The following is an 18,869-nucleotide window of genomic DNA, read 5'->3' as shown; positions in this document are numbered from 1 at the left end:
GAAACTCCTGGGCTCAAGTGATCCTCCCGCCTCAGACTCCCAAAGTGTTGGGATTACAGGCGTGAGCCACCATGCCCCGTCTTCAACTCTTTTTTTTAAAAAAGCAGTGAAATACAGAAACAATCTCCACAGCAAAGCTTTCTGCAGAGTGCACGTTCCTGCCGCAGGGCCTCTGTGCTTGTGGTTCTCCCCAGCAGTTGCAGGTCTCACTCCCCAATTTCCTGCAGGTCTCTGCTTAAATGTCCTCAGGAAGGTCTTCCCTGACCCCTCTCCTCTCTAGAATACCACCTGGATTCCCCTTCCCCTTCCCCGCCTCGTTTTTCTTCAGAGGGTTACTGCTGCTTGGCGTGTTATTCACTGATAATGTTTCCAGGTTTCCTTTCCCATCCAAATATGAGCTCTTAAGGGCAGGGTTTTTGTGTCTGTGTCCTCAGCACCTAGGACAGGGCCTGACGCATAGGAGGGAGTCAATGAGTATCTTCTGAAGGAACTACTGAATGGGTTCCCAAACTGTGGGGAACTGTACAGAGGCTGAACAGGGGCAGAGGGAGGGAGGGGGGGCTCACCTCCACGTTCCAAACGTAGGAGCTGTGGAAGAGCTCTGACCACACCTTGCCCACTCTGTTGATGTCCTTGACATCCCAGATGTAGATGCTGTGGTCCTTATACACGCAGGACAGCCACTGGTGGATGGGGTCGAAGGTCAGTGCCACTGTATCTGGGTAGACTACTTCTGCCTTCCTGTGGAAGAGGAAGCTAACAAGGCCACATGGGTAATCAATCACCATCAATGTCACTGAGTAGTGACAGCCACCTCTAGTGACAGTGGAGCTGCCTCCCCAGCAATGCCATGCCTCATGGTATTTGTGGCCATCCATCTCTCCTGCTCCAATTCTACTTCTCCCTCTTCCCTCTTCCTCTGCTTTGCTTCTCATGTAGAGGATACAAACCGGAAACTTTTGCCTGGCCCTGAGAGCAAATGAGTTTTTGATTCCTGTGAACATTTCTCTCCCATCATTTCACCCAACTCAAGCTCCTGCTCTCTCTGAGCATACAAAGATAATAGGCATGTATCTTAGGTCCCACCTCTTCTTGGCCTCACCAACGCATGATCAAAAAGCCTCTTTGCCCTAAGGAGGCTGGGGAGCTGTCTCATGGCCTGGGTCTCCCTATGAAGGCTACAGTTTACTGAGCATTTACACTGTTCCAGGCCGAGAATTTTACCTGCAATAAATTCTCACAACCATGATAAGAGGCAGGCACTATATTTTACATATGAGAAAACGGAAGCACAGGGAGGTATAGTCACCTTCCCAAGGTCACACAGCACAACAGAAGGCAGCAGAATTGTGAGCCCAGCTACTATAACACAACACTGCCTGTGGGTTGCTCACTCCCTCCTTTCCTTCATGACACCCAGTTCCCCTGTTCAGGTCCTGTCATGGAAAAGGCACCCAGGAGCTAGTATCCAGAAATCCACAAAGAGGCAGCCCTAGGCACCCGGCACCCCCTGGTTAGGTAGCCCCCGATTCCATAAAACAGACTTGCAACAAAGGAGAAGACAAGCCACAGCCTAGCACTTCCATCCACTCTCGACACAGCAGCAGAGGGACCTAACATGTAAGGCCTGGTCATTTACCCCAATGCCCGAAACCCCCAAGCAACTGCCCACTGACCTAAGGATAGACTACAGGCGCCCCACACTGGCCTCATCTCCCACCATCCTCCCCGGGCACACTGGGCTCTGGCCACACAATCCCTCACTATTCCTGCAACATGACAAGCCCAGTGTACTGTCACCTCAGTTGCTGGGACCGAGCTCTCCACACAGCAGCTCCTTCTCACCAGACACCCAATCAGCACAGCCCACCCCGGCACTCTCCTTCCTGAGTCCTTGCTGTGTTCCCCAAAGCACTGATGCCTATCTGAAATTACCTTCTTTGTGTACTTGCTTATCATCGAGCCCCCCTGCTACACTGCACAGAGGCAGAGATTTTGCTGCTTCACTATAGGTGTATCCTGCTTCCAGCCCAGGGCTGGCACTTAGCAGCTGCTTAGTAGGGGTCAGCCATGTGGATGCAAACACTCCACCACATTCACAGCTGCTCTGCACTGTTCTTCACCATGCTGACCGCTATCTGAGATGATACTGTTTATTCGTTTGTTTTCTCACTGACTGTTTCTTCCCCTACCCAGCCTCACTTCTCACTGTGAAGCTTGCCTTGGAAGGCAAGGACTTTTCTGCTTTGTAACGCCCAGGGCTGAGAGTCATGATGAGTATTTGTGGGATGGACAGATATATGGATCTGGAAGCATGGATGAATGCCAGTGGCGAGACTCTGGGTGGGCCCCTCCCGTTCCGTTCCCTCTCCCTGCAGGGCAGTACCTGGGCTCCAGGCCCTGTGCCACATCTACCCCAAGGTAGTGTGGCTTGGGCAGGTTGGCGAGGTAGTGCAGGCTGTGGGCCTGGAAGATGCGGACTATCCCATCTGTGCAGCCACAGAAGATGAGCTCCTGGCTGACACAGAGGCAGGAAGACAGGGAGACCTGTAGGGGCAAAAGGGACCCCAGTGGATTTGGTGCTTCACGTGGCCTGGCCCAGGGACATGGGGACTGACAGAGCAGCCTTAGGCCTCCAGAGAAGACTTATAGTTCCTTGGGTCTAAGACACCCATTTTAGCATATTTTAAGATTTCTGAAATCAAGGTATAGTATACTGCTGCTATTGAAATACATGTGTCCCCAGGTAGACAGAGACATGAACGGAGACAGAGATGTCACTGCCGTCCACAGAGAAACGTAGCTATGTATGAAGAATACCTGTTCAGCAGACTGCAATTTCAGGTAAGTCACTTGTAGTAACAGGGTTGAATGTTAAGCTTAAATTTTTTTTTTTTTGAGATGGAGTTTTTTTTTTTGGTCGTCGCCCAGGCTGGAGTACAATGGTGCGATCTTGGCTCACTGCAACTTTCACCTCCCGGGTTCAAGCGATTCTCTTGCCTCAGCCTCCAGAGTAGCTGGGATTACAGGCGCCTGCCACCACATCCGGCTAATTTTTTTGTATTTTGAGATGGGATTTCACCATGTCGGTCAGGCTGGTCTTGAACTCCTGACCTCAGGTGATCCACCCACCTCGGTCTCCCAAAGTGCTGGGATTACAGATATGAGCCACTGCGCCTGGCCTTTAGGCTTAAATTTTATTCCCTTTTGCTTACAAACAACTTCATAATGACTATACTCCAAAGCAGTACAGAAAAAAGTTATAAGGCCGGGCGCGGTGGCTCAAGCCTGTAATCCCAGCACTTTGGGAGGCCGAGACAGGTGGATCACGAGGTCAGGAGATCGAGACCATCCTGGCTAACACGGTGAAACCCCGTCTCTACTAAGAAATACAAAAAACTAGCCGGGCGAGGTGGCGGGCGCCTGTAGTCCCAGCTACTCGGGAGGCTGAGGCCGGAGAATGGCGTGAACCCGGGAGGCGGAGCTTGCAGTGAGCTGAGATCCGGCCACTGCACTCCAGCCTGGGCAACAGAGCCAGACTCCGTCTCAAAAAAAAAAAAAAGAAAAAAGAAAAAAGTTATAGTATCTAGAAAGGACTGTCTATCCTACTAGGAAGTGCTAGACCTCTAGATGCAGTTTAAGGAGTTTTTCCAAATCTAGAGGGACTTAATTTATGAGTCATTTAGTGTTTAGGAACTAAACATCTATCTATTGAAAGCTTTTCACTTGCTTGAAAAAGAGAAAATGATGTTTAACCAACTAGGACAAATATAAAACTTGGAACTCTTTCACATGCCATTAACCTCAAAGGTGATCTCTGGAGTGAGTTACAAAGGCAAGCAAGGAACAGGAGAGAAAACCACAACGCTCTGGCTGATAGCCAAATGGGCAACTGATTCCAGATGGGAAAATAGCTTGGACACAAACTTTCAGATACTAAAGGAAAGAAGCTCTGCAATGTATCGATAGATCATGCTTTAGTTTAAAAGTTTATGGCAGGGCACAGTGGGAGGCCAATACCGGTGGATCACTAAAGGTCAGGAGTTTGAGACCAGCCTGGTCAACATGGTAAAACCCTGTCTCTACTAAAAATACAAAAATTAGCTGTGCGTTGTGGCAGGCGCCTGTAATCCCAGCTACTTGGGAGGCTGAGGCAGGAGAATCGCTTGAACCTGGGAGGCGGAACTTGCAGTAAGCCGAGACTACACCACTGCACTCCAGCCTGGGCAATAGAGTAAGACTCCATCTCAAAAAAAAAAAATTAAAAATAAATAAAAGTTCATGCATTTTGTGTAGTCTTTTTTGATTGAAAAGTTATTAAATCAATGATACCTCTGAGTTTTTAAAAATGCAATCCTCTACCAGCCAGAGTGCTCAAAGGAGAAGAGAAATGTGAAGTAGATCAAATAGTAATGGGAAAAAAACTGTCACCTTGAGCCCATTTCAGGTTACCAAGCACGGTGCTCACTGCCTATATTATCTCACGTGACTTCTTTATCAGCTCTGTGGGGAGGGCAGCAGTACTCCCATTTTACAGATGTGGAACCTGAAGCTCAGAGAGGGGGTGTCATTCACCATTAGTCACATAAGCAGAACCTGTGTGGTCAATACTGATGAACACCCCTGCAGACACATATCATGAGAAAGAGCCTGTCCAACTGATGGCAGAGAGGGAGGTGGTACCTTCAGGTTGATCCACTTCTCCAGCACTCTCTTCTCATTGAATTGGCAGAGGAGGCCCGAGTAGGACACACAGAAGGTACTGCCTGCCATCCGGCCCCGACCGCAGGCCACACCACAGAAGATATTGTTGTGTAGCTCGCCCAGGATGCCTGAGCGCCCTACAAGGGGCACTGTGCTCGTCACCTGGAGACACAGAGGGCATAGTGAGATACTGTCCACACAGCTGAGCCCCCAACAGGGCCACGATGGGTCCTGCATGACCAGATGATAGGACACAACGAAACAGGAGAACTCCAAGAAGCTCTTCCAAATGGAGGAGAAGGAAAGAAAACACTAGAACCCTGCCACTCTGGACAGGGGGGCTGGAAGCAGCAGTCCAAGAATGAGAGCTGGTCCCAGGGTCAGGGGGTTCCTGGCAGGGCCTGTGCATCAGCCCCCTGAGAGTAGGCCCAGAAGCAGCAGCTGGGCCCCTGAGAGGTCAAATGGCCCGAGACCGCTGCCCTCAAATCCCAGGGAGAAACAGGAGGCCATGCTGCCACAGATGGTGACTCCCTCAGGGCCTGGTTAAAGGGCCAGGGACAGAAACTCACCTTTGTCTCAGTGGAGACTTCCAAGAACCAGAACCTCACATGTCGGTTCCCAACAGTGACAAAATAGCTGCTGTCCTCTGAGAAGGAGAGGGCGATGACTCTACAAGATACCTTGTTGGAGGCCACTACGATGTCTTTCTGGAAGAATAAGTGCAAAGCTCGTGCCAGCACTCATTCCACTGGACTGCCTGGGCCTCCCTGCTCGTCCCCACTCCAAGTCTGTCTTCCTGGGACCCTCCAGGGAGCTGCTGTATGGGGAAACTTATGTGGGGCAACCTGCTCATTCCTCACCACAGAGGAGGGGACAGAGGCTTGGAATGGTCCCCCCAGGAGAGTATGTTCCAGAGCTCTCCCAAGGGTCTAAGCTCTGCAGCCCACACATGGTATTGGGGACAGTCATGGCTGGGATGTAAGGACAACACAACCTATGGCTGTCACAGATGGGGCTCCTGCTCTGGGCCCTGCCCTGAGCCCTTCACAGGATAACCCATGAAATTCCCTCAATAGCCCCATGAGGGAGGCGCCTCTCCCCAACCCTCCTAGGCTCAGAGGGGAAGATGTCATGTGCTCAAGGTCACATAGTGGGTTATGGGCAGAGCCAGGACTTGGTACCCACTTCTGCCAGCTCCACAGCCGTTCCAAAGCCCAGTCTTCCAGTGCTTATCAACTCATTAAAGTCTTACAACTCAACAAGATAAGTAACACTATATCCATCTAACAGAGGAGGAAACAGACTCACAGAGATGTTAAGTCACTTGGCTAAGGTCACAGCTGGTCATTATAAAAATATTTATAATTCTTCCAGCTGGGCACCTATCTTGTGACTTACAGTAAGGGATCAGCATGTCGCAGGTGCTCAATAGCTGTCATGTGTTGGGTGAGTGAGCACTTTACTGCGTCCTCTCATGTAGCTCTCCCAGTGCCCAAGACACAGGATGCTCTGGCAGCTGGCTGCCTGCCACAGGCCCGCTGGTCTTACCTTCCAGTCCCAGACGTTGAGCACCATGTCATGTTGGTAGCCCATGGACACGATGTGCTTCATATTGGGTGAGAAGGCCACACAGGCCACACCATACTTGTGGCCTAGCATCTCCGCCACCTGATTCTTCTCCTCCACATCCCAGATGCGCACAGCAGGCCTATGCCCATTCTAGGGAAGGTGGGGTCATTACTGCTGCTGGGCTCTGTACCAGGCAGGGCTAGAGGGGTTGTCAAGGCCGAAGATTGCATTGCCATAGGGTGTGCCCAAAAGCCATCTCCCCCATCTGCTACGGGGCTGTTCTGGCCCAGGAAGGAGCTATTCCAGGGACTCCCAGGCCTGCTGGGAGCATAAGGAATGGCTCCTGAGGCCCCCCAACCCCCACTCCCACTCAATCGTGATCATGACTCACCTCCCCTGTCACTATGTACTTCCCGTCAGGGGAGAAGGCCAGAGCACTCAGAGACTTCCTGGGGATAAAGAAAAGAGCTGGTCACTGGTTCCGCTAAGGGTGGCCAGTCAGACCCCATCCTGGTGGCTCTGATAGGACTCTGCCCTCTCCTGCCTCCCAAGCCTCAGAAGAGGCCAGGGGAGGTGAGCTCAAGCAGCTCCCACAGAGCCAGTACTGCTGGCGTGCCCAGCACAGCACACAGAGAAATGGGGGTAAATGCAAAGCCCCTTCAACCCTGAGATACCAAACCCAAATGGGGCAGACATTGTATGGGGACCCTGCTTTCTTCTCTCTCTGCCGCAGTGGCTACCCTAAGACCCCACCCACCCTATAACACTGAGAAATAGAGATGCAGGAAATGGTACAGGCCTGGCCTAACTAAAGGGGTGGTGCTGATGGGAGGATCCTGGCAGACATCACATCAAGGTAGCCTGCAGCATGTGCTCCACTGATAAATACTCAAGATATTCTGGAAAATCCATAAACAGCCAAAATGTTTCTGATACTCCTAGCTAGCCTGCACAAGGACTTGAATGAACAGGCTAGCTGACAGGTTTCTGGCAGCAAGATTCACCATTCTGAGATTGTATGGTTTCCTTCTTCTCCCCGCTCTCTTTTAATCTTGTTTTTACCTTTGTTCCTTAACAATAATTGTCTCCCTACGTGAGATGGTAAATTGGCGTGCAGATAACTAAGTAAATGTCACTAAGTGAGACTTTGGCAACTTCATGGAATATTCATCAAGTCAACCTGCTTCCCAGGCTTCCCGTGGTTCCTTACAGCAGCAAACAGGGCAAATTGCGTCCTGGATATCCACTTGTCTCTCTTTCCTCACTGACATAATCCCAGTTTCATGCTTGCAGCTATGCAGGTATAGCTACATGACTCAGTCTGGCCAAGGAGAAGTAAACTGACATGATGTGTGCCCCGCTTCCCACCAGTTCCCCTCCTGAAATAAGCACAGAACAGCCAGAACTCCATCTTGGGCCATAAAGTGACTTCAAGACCAGAAGCCTCACAATAAATGGGGTGGAACAGAAGGAGAGAGGAATGGAGGCTGGGTGCGGTGCCTCATGCCTGTAATCCCAGCACTTTCAGAGACAGAGGTGGGAGGTTCACTTGAGGTCAGGAGTTCACGATCAGCCTGGCCAACATGATGAAACCCCATCTCTACTAAAAATACAAAAAAATAGGCCGGGCATGGTGGCTCAGGCCTGTGATCCCAGCACTTTGGGAGGCCAAGGCGGGCAGATCACAAGTTCAGGAGATCAAGACCATCCTGGCTAACACGGTGAAACCCTGTCTCTACTAAAAAGTACAAAAAAATTAGCTGGGCTTGGTGGTGGGTGCCTACAGTCCCAGCTACTCGGGAGGCTGAGGCAGGAGAATGGCTGAACCCTGGAAGTGGAGCTTGCAGTGAGCAGAGATCACGCCACTGCACTCCACACTGGGAGAGACAGCGAGACTCCATCTCAAAAAACAAACAAACAAACAAACAAACAAAAAATAGCCAGGTGTGGCGTTGGGCGCCTGTAATCCCAGCTACTCGGGAGGCTGAGGCAGAAGAATCGTTTGAACCCGGGAGGCGGAGGTTGCAGTAAGCCAAGATCGCACCACTGCACTCCAGTCTGGGCAACAGAGCAAGACTCCGTCTTGGAAAAAAAAAAGAAGTAGGGCAGGGTGCGGTGGCTCATGCCTGTAATCCCAACACTTTGGGAGGCCGAGGCGGGTGGATGACGAGGTCAGGAGATTAAGACCACCCTGGCTAACATGGTGAAACCCTGTCTCTACTAAAAATACAAAAACAAAATTAGCCGGGAGAGGTAACAGGCACCTGTAGTCCCAGCTACTCGGGAGGCTGAGGCGGGAGAATGGCGTGAACCCGGGAGGCGGAGCTTGCAGTGAGCTGAGATGGCGCCACTGCACTCCAGCCTGGGTGACAGAACGAGACTCCATCTCAAAAAAAGAGAGAGAGAGAAAAAAAAGTGGGGTCCCTGGTGTTCAGAGACACAGCCCCTGGGCTGCCCACCTCCGGACTTAAGATGTGCAGGAGGAGCATGCCCTTGGGTTTTAAGCTACGCTGTGGAGGGGTTTCTGTTGTCTGTAGCCACCTCTAACCTGTCTCATGCCCCGACCTTGTGCCTGGCCCTCTAGCAAATGCTGTGTGGCCATCACTGCACTGATTCCTCACACATGCTTCATGGAGTCAGGGCTCTCATGAACCAACTTTGCAGATGAGGTGACTGCAACACAGGGAAGTCCCATGCTACGGTTAACTAACCAGAAAGGACAGAGCCCTGACCTCTAAGCCAGTAGTTCTCAGTCTTGGCTGTACATTATAATTCCCTGGGGAGCATCTGAAAAGTGTCAAAGTCTAAGATAAGTTGAGTGAAACTTTGGTGAGGAACAGGATAATATTTGCACAGTCTCAGAAAAGATTTCCCCAGGATACTTGCTAATCACAAAGGTGAAGAGAGAGGCTTTGAAGTGGAGGAATCTGGAAGGCAACACCTTGGCCAAATGCTCCCAGTGAACACCACCAGTCACGGGAGACCTCCTGAGAGGAGGCACTGGGAAGAACACAGCACCCCTTCTGGTCTGTTCCTGTCAAAGATGCAGAACCTGAGTCTGCCCTTGAGGAAGCATAGAATAAACCCAAGATACCTCATCTACAATCCTCAAAAGTGTCAAGATCAGCCAGGCGCAGTGGCTCATGCCTGTAATCTCAGCACTTTGGGAGGCCGAGGTGGGCAGATCACAAGGTCAGGAGTTCGAGACTAGCCTGGCCAACATAGTGAAATCCCATCTCTACTTAAAAAAAAACAAAAAACAAAAAACAAAAATTAGCCAAGAGTGGTGGTGCGCACCTGTAGTCCCAGCTACTCAGGAGGCTGAGGCAAGAGAATCGCTTGAACCCAGGAGGTGGAGGCTGCAGCGAGCTGAGATCACTCCATTGCACTCCAGGCGGGTGACAGTGTGAGACTTTGTCTTAGAAAAAAAAAAAGTGTCAAGATTCTGAAAGTCAAGAAAAGACAGAAGAGCCACGTCAGCCTGAAGGAGACTGAGGGGACAACTCAATGCAATGTGTGATTCCAGACAGAACCCTTTGGCCATAAAGGACATTCATGGGACAAAGGCTGACTCCTGAATGGAGCCCTCTGGGGAGTGAATGGGAGTGATATACCAATTTTCATTTCTTGATTTTGCTGGATATATTACAGTTTAGAAGGACTGTCTTTTTTTTTTTTTTTTTTTGTAGGAAATACATACTGAAGTATTTATTTTATTTTATTTATTTTTTTTTTTTTTGAGACAGAGTCTTGCTCTGTCACCCAGGCTGGAGTGCAATGGCGTGATCTTGGCTCAATGCAACCTCTACCTCCCGGGTTCAAGCGATTCTCATGCCTCAGTCTCCCAAGCAGCTGGGATTACAGGCACCTGCCACCATGCCCAGCTAAATTTTGTAGTTTTAGTAGAGATGGGGTTTCACCATGTTGTCCAGACTGGTCTCAAACTCGTGACCTCAGGTGATCCACCTGCCTCGGCCTCCCAAAGTGTATTTATTTTATTTTACTTTATTTTTCTTGAGACGAAGTCTCGCTCTGTTGCCCAGGCTGGAGTGCAGTGGCGCAATCTTGGTTCACTGCAACCTCCGCCTCCCGGGCTCAAGCAATTCTCCTGCCTCAGCTTCCCGAGTAGCTGGGATTACAGGCGCCTGACACTAGGCACAGCTAATTTTTGTATTTTTAGTAGAGACAGGGTTTTGCCATGTTGCCCAGGCTGGTCTCAAACTCCTGACCTCAAGTGATCCTCCTGCCTCTGAGGCCTCCCACAGTGCTGAGATTATAGATGTGAGTCACCGTGCCTGGCCTGAAGTATTTAGAGATATAGAGGCATCATGTCTACAACTGATTCTCAGATAGTTCAGAACAAATTAATATGTATATAGACAAAAAATGATAAAGCAAATGTGGTAAAATGCTAACATTTGGCCAAGTGCAGTGGCTCGCTCACGCCTGTAATCAGCCTTTGGGAGGCTGAGGCAGGCGGACTATCTGAGCTCAGGAGTTTGAGACCACCTTGGGCAACATGGTGAACCCCGTCTCCACTAACACACAAAAAATTAGTTAGGCATGGTGGTGCATGCCTGTGGTCCCAGCTACCTGGGAGGCTGAGGCATGAGAATCACTTGAACCCAGGAGGTGGAGGTTGCAGTGAGCTGAGCCTGGGTGACAGAGCAAAACTCTGTGTTCCAAAAAAAAAAAAGCTAACATTTGGGAAATATGTGAAAGGTACATAGGTATATATGAGCTCTTTGTACTATTCTAAGTCTGAAATTATTTCAATATAAAAAGTCTCAAAATTGCCAATGCCCAAGTTTCATCCCAGATCAATTGATTTGGCTTTCTCTTGTGGTGAGGCATAGGGACCAGGTGATTCTGATATGCAGTTGGAAAGAAAACCCCCACACTGGCCACACCACCTCCTAATGCACACCCACTGGTGGCCCAGGGTGGGCACCTGCATGCCATCTACTACAAATCCAGGCCACCCACACCACTGCCTACAGGGATTAGGAAGGCAACACAGGTGTGAGGAACTGGCCACATCGGGCCTGACAAATGTCACTAAGCTCAGTCCATCACTGCCACAGGGGAATTTGGGCCCCAGAGGCCAGAATTTCTCACTTCTCCAAACAAGAGGGACATGTGGATTTTTGTGTTAAAAAACTTGAAATGGGCCAGGCGTGGTGGCTCAAGCCTATAATCCCAGCACTTTGGGAGGCCGAGATGGGCGGATCACGAGGTCAGGAGATCGAGACCATCCTGGCTAACACGGTGAAACCTCCATCTCTACTAAAAAATACAAAAAGCTAGCCGGGCGAGGTGGCGGGCACCTGTAGTCCCAGCTACTCGGGAGGTGAGGCAGGAGAATGGTGTAAACCCGGGAGGCAGAGCTTGCAGTGAGCTGAGTTCTGGCCACTGCACTCCAGCCTGGGCAACAGAGCGAGACTCCGTCTCAAAAAAAAAAAAAAAAAAAAAATTGAAATGTTGTCCACTCATCCAACCTTTAAAACACACTGTATTGGGCAAGTTTGTGTGACTCTGATTTGTAGCTGCTGCCTTACGAATGCTCTCCCAATTACCAGCAGCTATTTTATTTTCAGAGGAGACCAAGGCTCTGAAAGAAGTGTCTCACCTGAGATTCCACAGTGAATAGATGCTTGAGCCAGGAATAGAACCCAGCTCTGCCCTTATCACCAGTAACAGAACCCACAGTTAGGAGCAAAAGGTCCAAAAAGCCACTTTCAAGAGGGAATGCACTTCTGCCAGATAACAAGAACCTGCCGTAGCTTAAGGACCGTATCTTAGGGACCATAAGGGCAGGAGAAAACCCACTCCTTATCCATTCATCTGGAGAACTGGGCCAAAGGAGCAGAGCCTCAGCTATGCCAAGGAGGGACACGGTATGCCTTTCAAAGGTCACAGCCCTATTGGGACCACATCCCAGGGCAACACAGTGATCAGTTAGCCCCAAGGCAGAGGAGCGGGTCCTCCCCCAATAACAGCTGAAAGGATCTTTCTAAAACCCAAATCATATTCAGTCTTTCTCTTAGGAAATAGCCATCAATGTGCCAGACACTGCTGTTTGGTGCTGGGGACACAGAAATGAACTCAGAGAAAGTCCCTGCTCTCAGAGTGCTCACACCGAGGAATGGAGACCCACAGTGAAAACCATCAATGAGGAAATTGGACAGCATATCAGAGATGGGAGCAAATTTTGTGGAGAAAAGCAAAGCGGGGAATAGAGCTGCTGGAGGGCTGGGGGTGAAAAGCACATCCCTGGCCTGTGGCGCCCTCCTGTGGCTGCTCTCTGCACTCAGCATGCTCTGCAGCCCCTCTCCAAGGCTGCAAGGACTACGGGATGTGGCTTCTGCCTATTCCAGTCTCATCTCCCCTGCTCCCTTTCTCCAGGCACCGGATCCCTGGCTGCTTCTAAAGCACCGAGATTCTTACCACTGCAGAGCCTTTGCCCTTGCTGTCCCCCCTGCCTGAAGCGCTCTCCCTACAGCTTCTTATGGGTCACACTCTCACTTCCTTCAGGTCTCAGAGTCAAGGCAGCATTCCCTGAGCCTTCTGATAAGGCTTTCCTCCTATTCTCTGCCCACAAACCTGCCCGAAGACATCCCCCATCATTTCCTCCACAGCACTGATCATGATCAGCCAGTAATTTGCTGACGGGTTTACTGTCTGTCTCACTCTAGCCAGCAGAGATTCTCCTCTCCTGTGGTCACTGCTGTGTCCCTAGCACATGGAACAGCATCCAACACAGGCAAATGCTGCTGAGCCAACAGGTGAGTGAATGAGTGAGCACCTACCCATGAGTACCTCCAGGCTATGCGGGGGAGGGGAGGTGTGCCAAGCCCCTGGTTCCACCCCTGCCCCCAGGCCCAGGGCTCAGCCTACCTGGCAGTGTTAAAGATGTGCTGCTGTTTGTTCTCCTTGGGGTCCAAAATCACCACCACACAGCTGGGGAGAAAGAGGAAAATGTGCCTCAACTTCGGGGAGTGTTGGGGTCCTGGGATGATTCTATTCCCACCAGAAAAGCCCACAAATAAACAAGCTCCCTCTGCACAGAGATTCTCTCTGGTCTCCTCCTCCTCCCATTCCTCCAGGTGTTTACACTGAGAATTCTAGGGCACTTTAACATTACTATGTTCTTAAATAGAAACCAGCACTTCCTCTGAGGTAATGTCTGTCAGGCCCTAGGCTAATAAAGACCTTAGGCTGGCTACAATCCCAGCACTTTGTGAGTAGGGGGTGGGGGGATCACTTGAGCTCAGGAATTTGAGACCAGCCTGGGCAACAGAGTGAGATCTCCTCTCTACTAAAAAAAATTAGCTGGCTGTGGTGGCATGTGCTTGTAGTCCCAGCTACGTGGGAGGTGGAGATGGGAAGGTCGCTTGAGCACAAGAGGTTGGGGCTGTAGTGAGCTGTTATTCACACTATTGCATTCTAGCCTGGGCAACACAGCCAGACTCTGTCTCAAAAAAACAAAACAAAACAAAAAACAAAACAAAAAAAAGAGAGAGAGAGATGTAATTGTTTTAAATCCTCACAACTGCCAGGTCAGGTCAGGACTCTTTAGGCCCATTTATAGATAAGGAAACAAACCCATAGAGGGGACGTCCTTAGCACAGTGTCAGGCTACATAAGTATTTATGGAATGAACAGTTGTAGCGTCTTCTTCAGTCTTCTCAACTATGCAAGCAGAGAGGGTCACGAGCTCTGTTTTACAGAGGCAGAGGAAGAGGCTCAGAGAGCAGCATACATGGCAGAGCTGGGACACAAATCCAGGTTACCTGACACCACAGCGTGGAGTTTAATCACCTGTCTTTCCCAGATCGCTGTCACCTCCCCCCTGTAGTCATAATAAAGGCTTTCATTGCACTCACTACATGCCAGGAACTGTTCTAGACAGAGAGGGGGCTATGGAATCCTCTCCACAGCTCTCAGAAGCAGGCCCCATTATCCACATTCTACAGGTGAAAAAGATGAGGCTCAGAGTGATTTACAGATGGCTTCAGGCTCCAAGCTCCAAATTCCCTAGCAATGATTGGACATCGAGGCCCTTATCTGCTTACCCTGCCAGGTAGGCCACATGGCCTGTGCCAGGATCACAGGTTAGGCCACTGCTGTTCTGGGCTGTGATGCCAAGCACCTTCTCGAGTGACACCTGCAAAGAAAAAGCCCAAGTCAGAGGCACCTGCCCCAGCTGGCACCACATGGTGCAGCTGCCTTGGCCACCCATTCAGATCCTGCTGCATTCAACACCCACTCACTGAGCTTCTGTGGCCATGCCATCCACCAGCAGCTAACACTTGTTCTCTCAACATTCCTTTGACAAATACGACGCTAGGTGAAGAGCACAGAGTGGTGAGGAAGAGACAAATCCCTGCCCTCGTGGGGCTCATGTCCTACTGGTGATGGGTATGTAGGACATAGAAAAGAAGCAGAACAAATATGTGAAACAGATGCCAAGTAATGACGGGTGCAAGAGAGAAGAAAGTAGATAAGGAGGTCAGGAGTGCAGGGGAAGGGGGAGAATGCCATGGTGAGAAGGTGACCTGTGTATAAGCTTCTAAGTACTTTTTTTTGTTTATTTGTTTTTTGAGATAGAGTCTTGCTCTGTCACCAGGCTGGAGTCCGTGGTGAGATCTTGGCTCATTGCAACCTCTGCCTTCCGGGTTCAAGCGATTCTCCTGCCTCAGCCTCCTGAGTAGCTAGGATTATAGGCGCAGGCCACCATGCCCAGCTAATTTTTGTTTTAGTAGAGATGGTGTTTCACCATGTTGGCCAGGCTGGCCTCAAACTCCTGACCTCAGGTGATCCACCCACCTCAGCCTCCCAAAGTGCTAGGATTATAGGCAAGAGCCACTGTTCCCAGCCTCTTAGTACTTTTATATGTATAAAAGACTTGAATCCCCACAACAAGCCAAGTAGAAGGCACTATTATCACCCCTGTTTTACAGGTAAGAAGTCTGATGCCCAAGATCCTACATCTGCGAATGGCAATGTTGATATAGAAACCCAGGCAGTCTGGCTGCAAAGTCCGCACTTTGGGCTGTACAGGAGAGACACAGTGGTGACCAAAGGTAGACAGTTTCCCCACGTCAGATTCATAGTCCCGAAAGTTGAGAGATTTCAACAAGTAAAAAAACACATGAACAGTAATATTTAAAATTTAAACAAGGCTGGGTGTGGTGGCTCAGTCAGGAGTTTGAGACCATCCTGGCCAAAATGTCAAAACCCTGTCTCTACTAAAAATACAAAAAAATTAGTCAGGTGTGGTGGCCCATGCCTGTAATCCCAGGTACTCAAGAGGCTGAGGCAGGAAGATCGCTTGAACCCAGGAGGCGGAGGTGTCAGTGAGCTGAGATGGCACCACTGCACTTCAGCCTGGGCGACAGAGTGAGACTCTGTCAAAAAAAAAAAAAAAAAAAGAAGGCCGGGTGCAGTGGCTCAAGCCTGTAATCCCAGCACTTTGGGAGGCCGAGACGGGCGGATCACGAGGTCAGGAGATCGAGACCATCCTGGCTAACACGGTGAAACCCCGTCTCTACTAAAAAATACAAAAAACTAGCCGGGCGAGGTGGCGAGCACCTGTAGTCCCAGCTACTCAGGAGGCTGAGGCAGGAGAATCGCTCGAACCCGGGAGGTGGAGCTTGCAGTGAGCTGAGATCTAGCCACTGCACTCCAGCCTGGGTGACAGAACGAGACTCCGTCTCAAAAAAAAAGAAAAAGAAAAAAAAAAAGGAACCAAACAGATGAGGAAACAGAGGCCAAGAGGGGTTACCCATCCAGGAAGGGGTAGCGCCAGGATTCCAACATAAACAACCAAGCCATGGCACTCATGTTGTCTTATCTGTCGATCAGCATTACTGGGCATTGGTATGAATGGTCATTTTTAGACTAGGTCTTTGCAAGACAGATCAACTCCGTACTGCCAAACAAGAAAAATAAATATTACCCCAAATACACAGTTATAGTATCAGTATCAGCTAACATGAATAGAGTACTTGCCATGTGCCAGTGTTGTTCTGAGTGCCTAGGATATGTGACCTCATTTAATCCTCACAAATACCCTATGAAAGATTTCTACATCATTCTCATTTTACAGATAAGAAAACTGAGGCACAGATAAGTTCATAACTTGGCGGGGCACAATAGCTCACTCCTGTAATCCTAGTACTTTGGGAGACTAAGTCAGGCAGATCGTTTGAGCTCAGGAATTCAAGACCAGCCTGGCCAACATGGCGAGACCCTCTGTCTCTACCAAAAAACAAAACAAAATTAGTCAGGTATGGTGGCATGCACCTGTAGTCCCAGCTACTCAGGAGACTTGAGGTGGGAAGATCACCTGAGCCCATGGAGGCTGAGACTGCAGTGAGTCGAGATCACTCCACTGCACTACAGCCTGGATGACAGAGTAAGACCCCATCTCAAAAAAAAAAAAAAAAAAAAAGAAAAAAGAAAAAGCAAAGTTCATAAACTACCAGGAAGAACAGGACTAAAGTTTAAGCTCAGGCTGCCTGGGTCCAACCATACCAGTCTGTTCTCTTAGCCACCTTGCTATAATGCCTCTCTGAATTTGATATTGTTATATGTAGTTTAATAGCTCAAAAGGCACTTTCAGGAACATATAAGATAAAGGCTATGACGTATAGGGTGCTGGGTGAGAGATGAAGGTGGGTGTCTGCTTTAGAATGGGGTTCAAGAAGGCCTTTCCAGATAGCGACATTCAGGCTGAGACTTGAAGGATGGGAAGGAGCCAGCCAGGTAGATTGCAGCAAAAAGCCCAGGCTAAGGAGGCAGAAAAGAATATGGAGCCTCAGGAAAACCAAAAGCAGGCCAGTGTGACTGAACGTTGGTGACAGGGAGGACATGGGAGGTACAGCCAGAGCCCTATAGCCAGGAGTGGGGAGTATAATCACAGTGCAGGAGAAAGTCACGGGGCAGGAACAAGCTCCACCAGCAGCTACCAGGTATCCTCCCTTTATCTGGACTCTGTGCCAAGAAGATCACAAGTAAAATTTCACTTCTTTCCAATGCAATAGTATAATTTTTTTTTTTTTTTTTTTTGAGACAGTCTTACTCTGTCGCCTAGGCTGGAGTGCAGTGGCGTGACCTCAGCTCACTGCAACCTCCGCCTCCTGGGTTCAAGGGATTTCTCCCGCCTCAGCCTCCTGAGTAGCTGGGATTAAAGGAGCGTGCTAGCTCGGCTAATTTTTGTACTTTTTGTAAAGACGGGGTTTCACCATGTTGGCCAGGCTGGTCTTGAATTGATCTCAGGTGAACAGCCCACCTTGGCATCCCAAAGTGCTGGGATTACAGGCGTGAGCCACCGTGCCCTACCAATACTATAGTTCTTATCATCTCCATTTTATAAAAACAGATTTTGTGCCTACAGAGCTGGAAAACAATTTTTTTTAATTGCCGCTGTGCTAATGGAATTCCTTCTACCTACTGTGAAATCATTTCCTTCTGTGTTTCTGTCTCAAAATTTAGGGAACTGTTCTGTGCGCCCTCCTCCCCAGGCAGCACTGCGGAGATTTTATAAATAACTTCTTACGTCTTTGTCATAGTTTTGAATGACAATATGGATTAAGAATCCCCACCTTGGTGAGGAAAAAGGATAGAGACCGCAGAAGGTGAGAGAAGGCGAGGTAGAAGCGAGGAAGAGTTGGGGCAGGTAACACTCTGGACTAAACCCTCGAAGGGACCTTAATGACCCAGCGGGGGCCAGGGCAGTGAGGCTGCAGTGAGCTATGATCGTGACGTCTAAAGGCGATAGAACGGGGGTTAAAGTATAGGAGGACTAGGCTGTGATTTGCAGAAGCAAAATGCATTCCCCAGTGGTGGGAACCAGGGAGGAACCCAGGAATTACTCCAACGCTGAGGGTGGAGCCGGGAATGCAACGAGGAGAGGGAAAGTGGGAGGGGCCATGGCTAAAGGGGCGGGACTTAGGGGACGAAGCCAGGCAGGGAACAGCCTGAGGGGACTGGCCAGGGACTGAGAGTCGGGGCCACAGTTCTCAGGACGGGACTAGGGGAAACCCAGGAGGCCTGGAACTGGGGTAGACATGACGAGCAGCTTCTCACCCGGTTCTGCACCGTCTCCTCGGAGGCCGTCGAGAGTCGCGTCCGCCGCCGGAGGCAGAGCGGTGGGGCGGGCGGCGGGGAGGACTGACCCCTCCGCGCCGGAACTCCCGCCATGACAGAGGGCAGCTTCTCCCCTGCATCGTTCCGCGCACAGCCTCCGGACCCTACGGCCGCCATCGTCACGCCGGAGCCGGGCGACCGTTACATCCCTTAACCGCCGCCGCCGCCGCCACCGCCACAACCCACTGAAACAGCGAACAGCCGCGGGAAAGCCGGCGCCGCCGCCTATTGGACACCACAGGCCCGGCCTGGCCAACCGCAGGGCTGCCGGGCGGCGCTTAGGGCCAATGGGAGCGAAGAGGCGGAGCGAGTGCCTGGCTGGGCGGCTAGTGTACTGGATGCCTGATCAAGAGTCGTGGGGTCTTTCATCCAGACTCCGTTTTCATTATTCGCTGAAACATACAGGTTTTAACTTTTACGAGGCTAAGGCCCCAGCTGCCTCA

General features: G+C 50.3%; 1 protein-coding gene across 12 annotated transcripts in view; it reads right to left on the bottom strand.

Annotated features, from left to right (window-relative positions):
* WDR62 (WD repeat domain 62) overlaps nt 1–18,629 on the bottom strand; it is a 52,050-nt gene extending 33,421 nt beyond the window's left edge. For 9 of the 12 annotated variants that reach the window (XR_012427479.1, XR_012427478.1, XR_012427480.1 and 6 more), the window contains exons 1-9: nt 18,367–18,629; nt 14,349–14,440; nt 13,171–13,233; nt 6,665–6,722; nt 6,253–6,423; nt 5,274–5,411; nt 4,684–4,866; nt 2,387–2,547; nt 567–756 (exon numbers count right to left, since the gene is read on the bottom strand). Coding sequence is in view for 6 of the 12 variants with exons in the window: in XM_005588930.5 (XP_005588987.3) it covers nt 567–756; nt 2,387–2,547; nt 4,684–4,866; nt 5,274–5,411; nt 6,253–6,423; nt 6,665–6,722; nt 13,171–13,233; nt 14,349–14,440; nt 18,367–18,543 (1,233 nt within the window). In the remaining 6 variants the exon portion in view is untranslated. The remainder of the gene's footprint in view (nt 1–566; nt 757–2,386; nt 2,548–4,683; nt 4,867–5,273; nt 5,412–6,252; nt 6,424–6,664; nt 6,723–13,170; nt 13,234–14,348; nt 14,441–18,366) is intronic. The other 3 variants (XM_015441586.4, XM_074023260.1, XM_015441585.4) reach the window with 2 other exon arrangements.
* Between the last annotated feature and the right edge of the window lie 240 nt (nt 18,630–18,869).

Source organism: Macaca fascicularis, chromosome 19 (assembly GCF_037993035.2).
Source record: "Macaca fascicularis isolate 582-1 chromosome 19, T2T-MFA8v1.1".
NCBI classification, from domain to species: Eukaryota; Metazoa; Chordata; class Mammalia; order Primates; family Cercopithecidae; genus Macaca; species Macaca fascicularis.
Note: the sequence above shows the minus strand (reverse complement) of the source record. Positions and strands in the feature narration are given on the sequence as shown.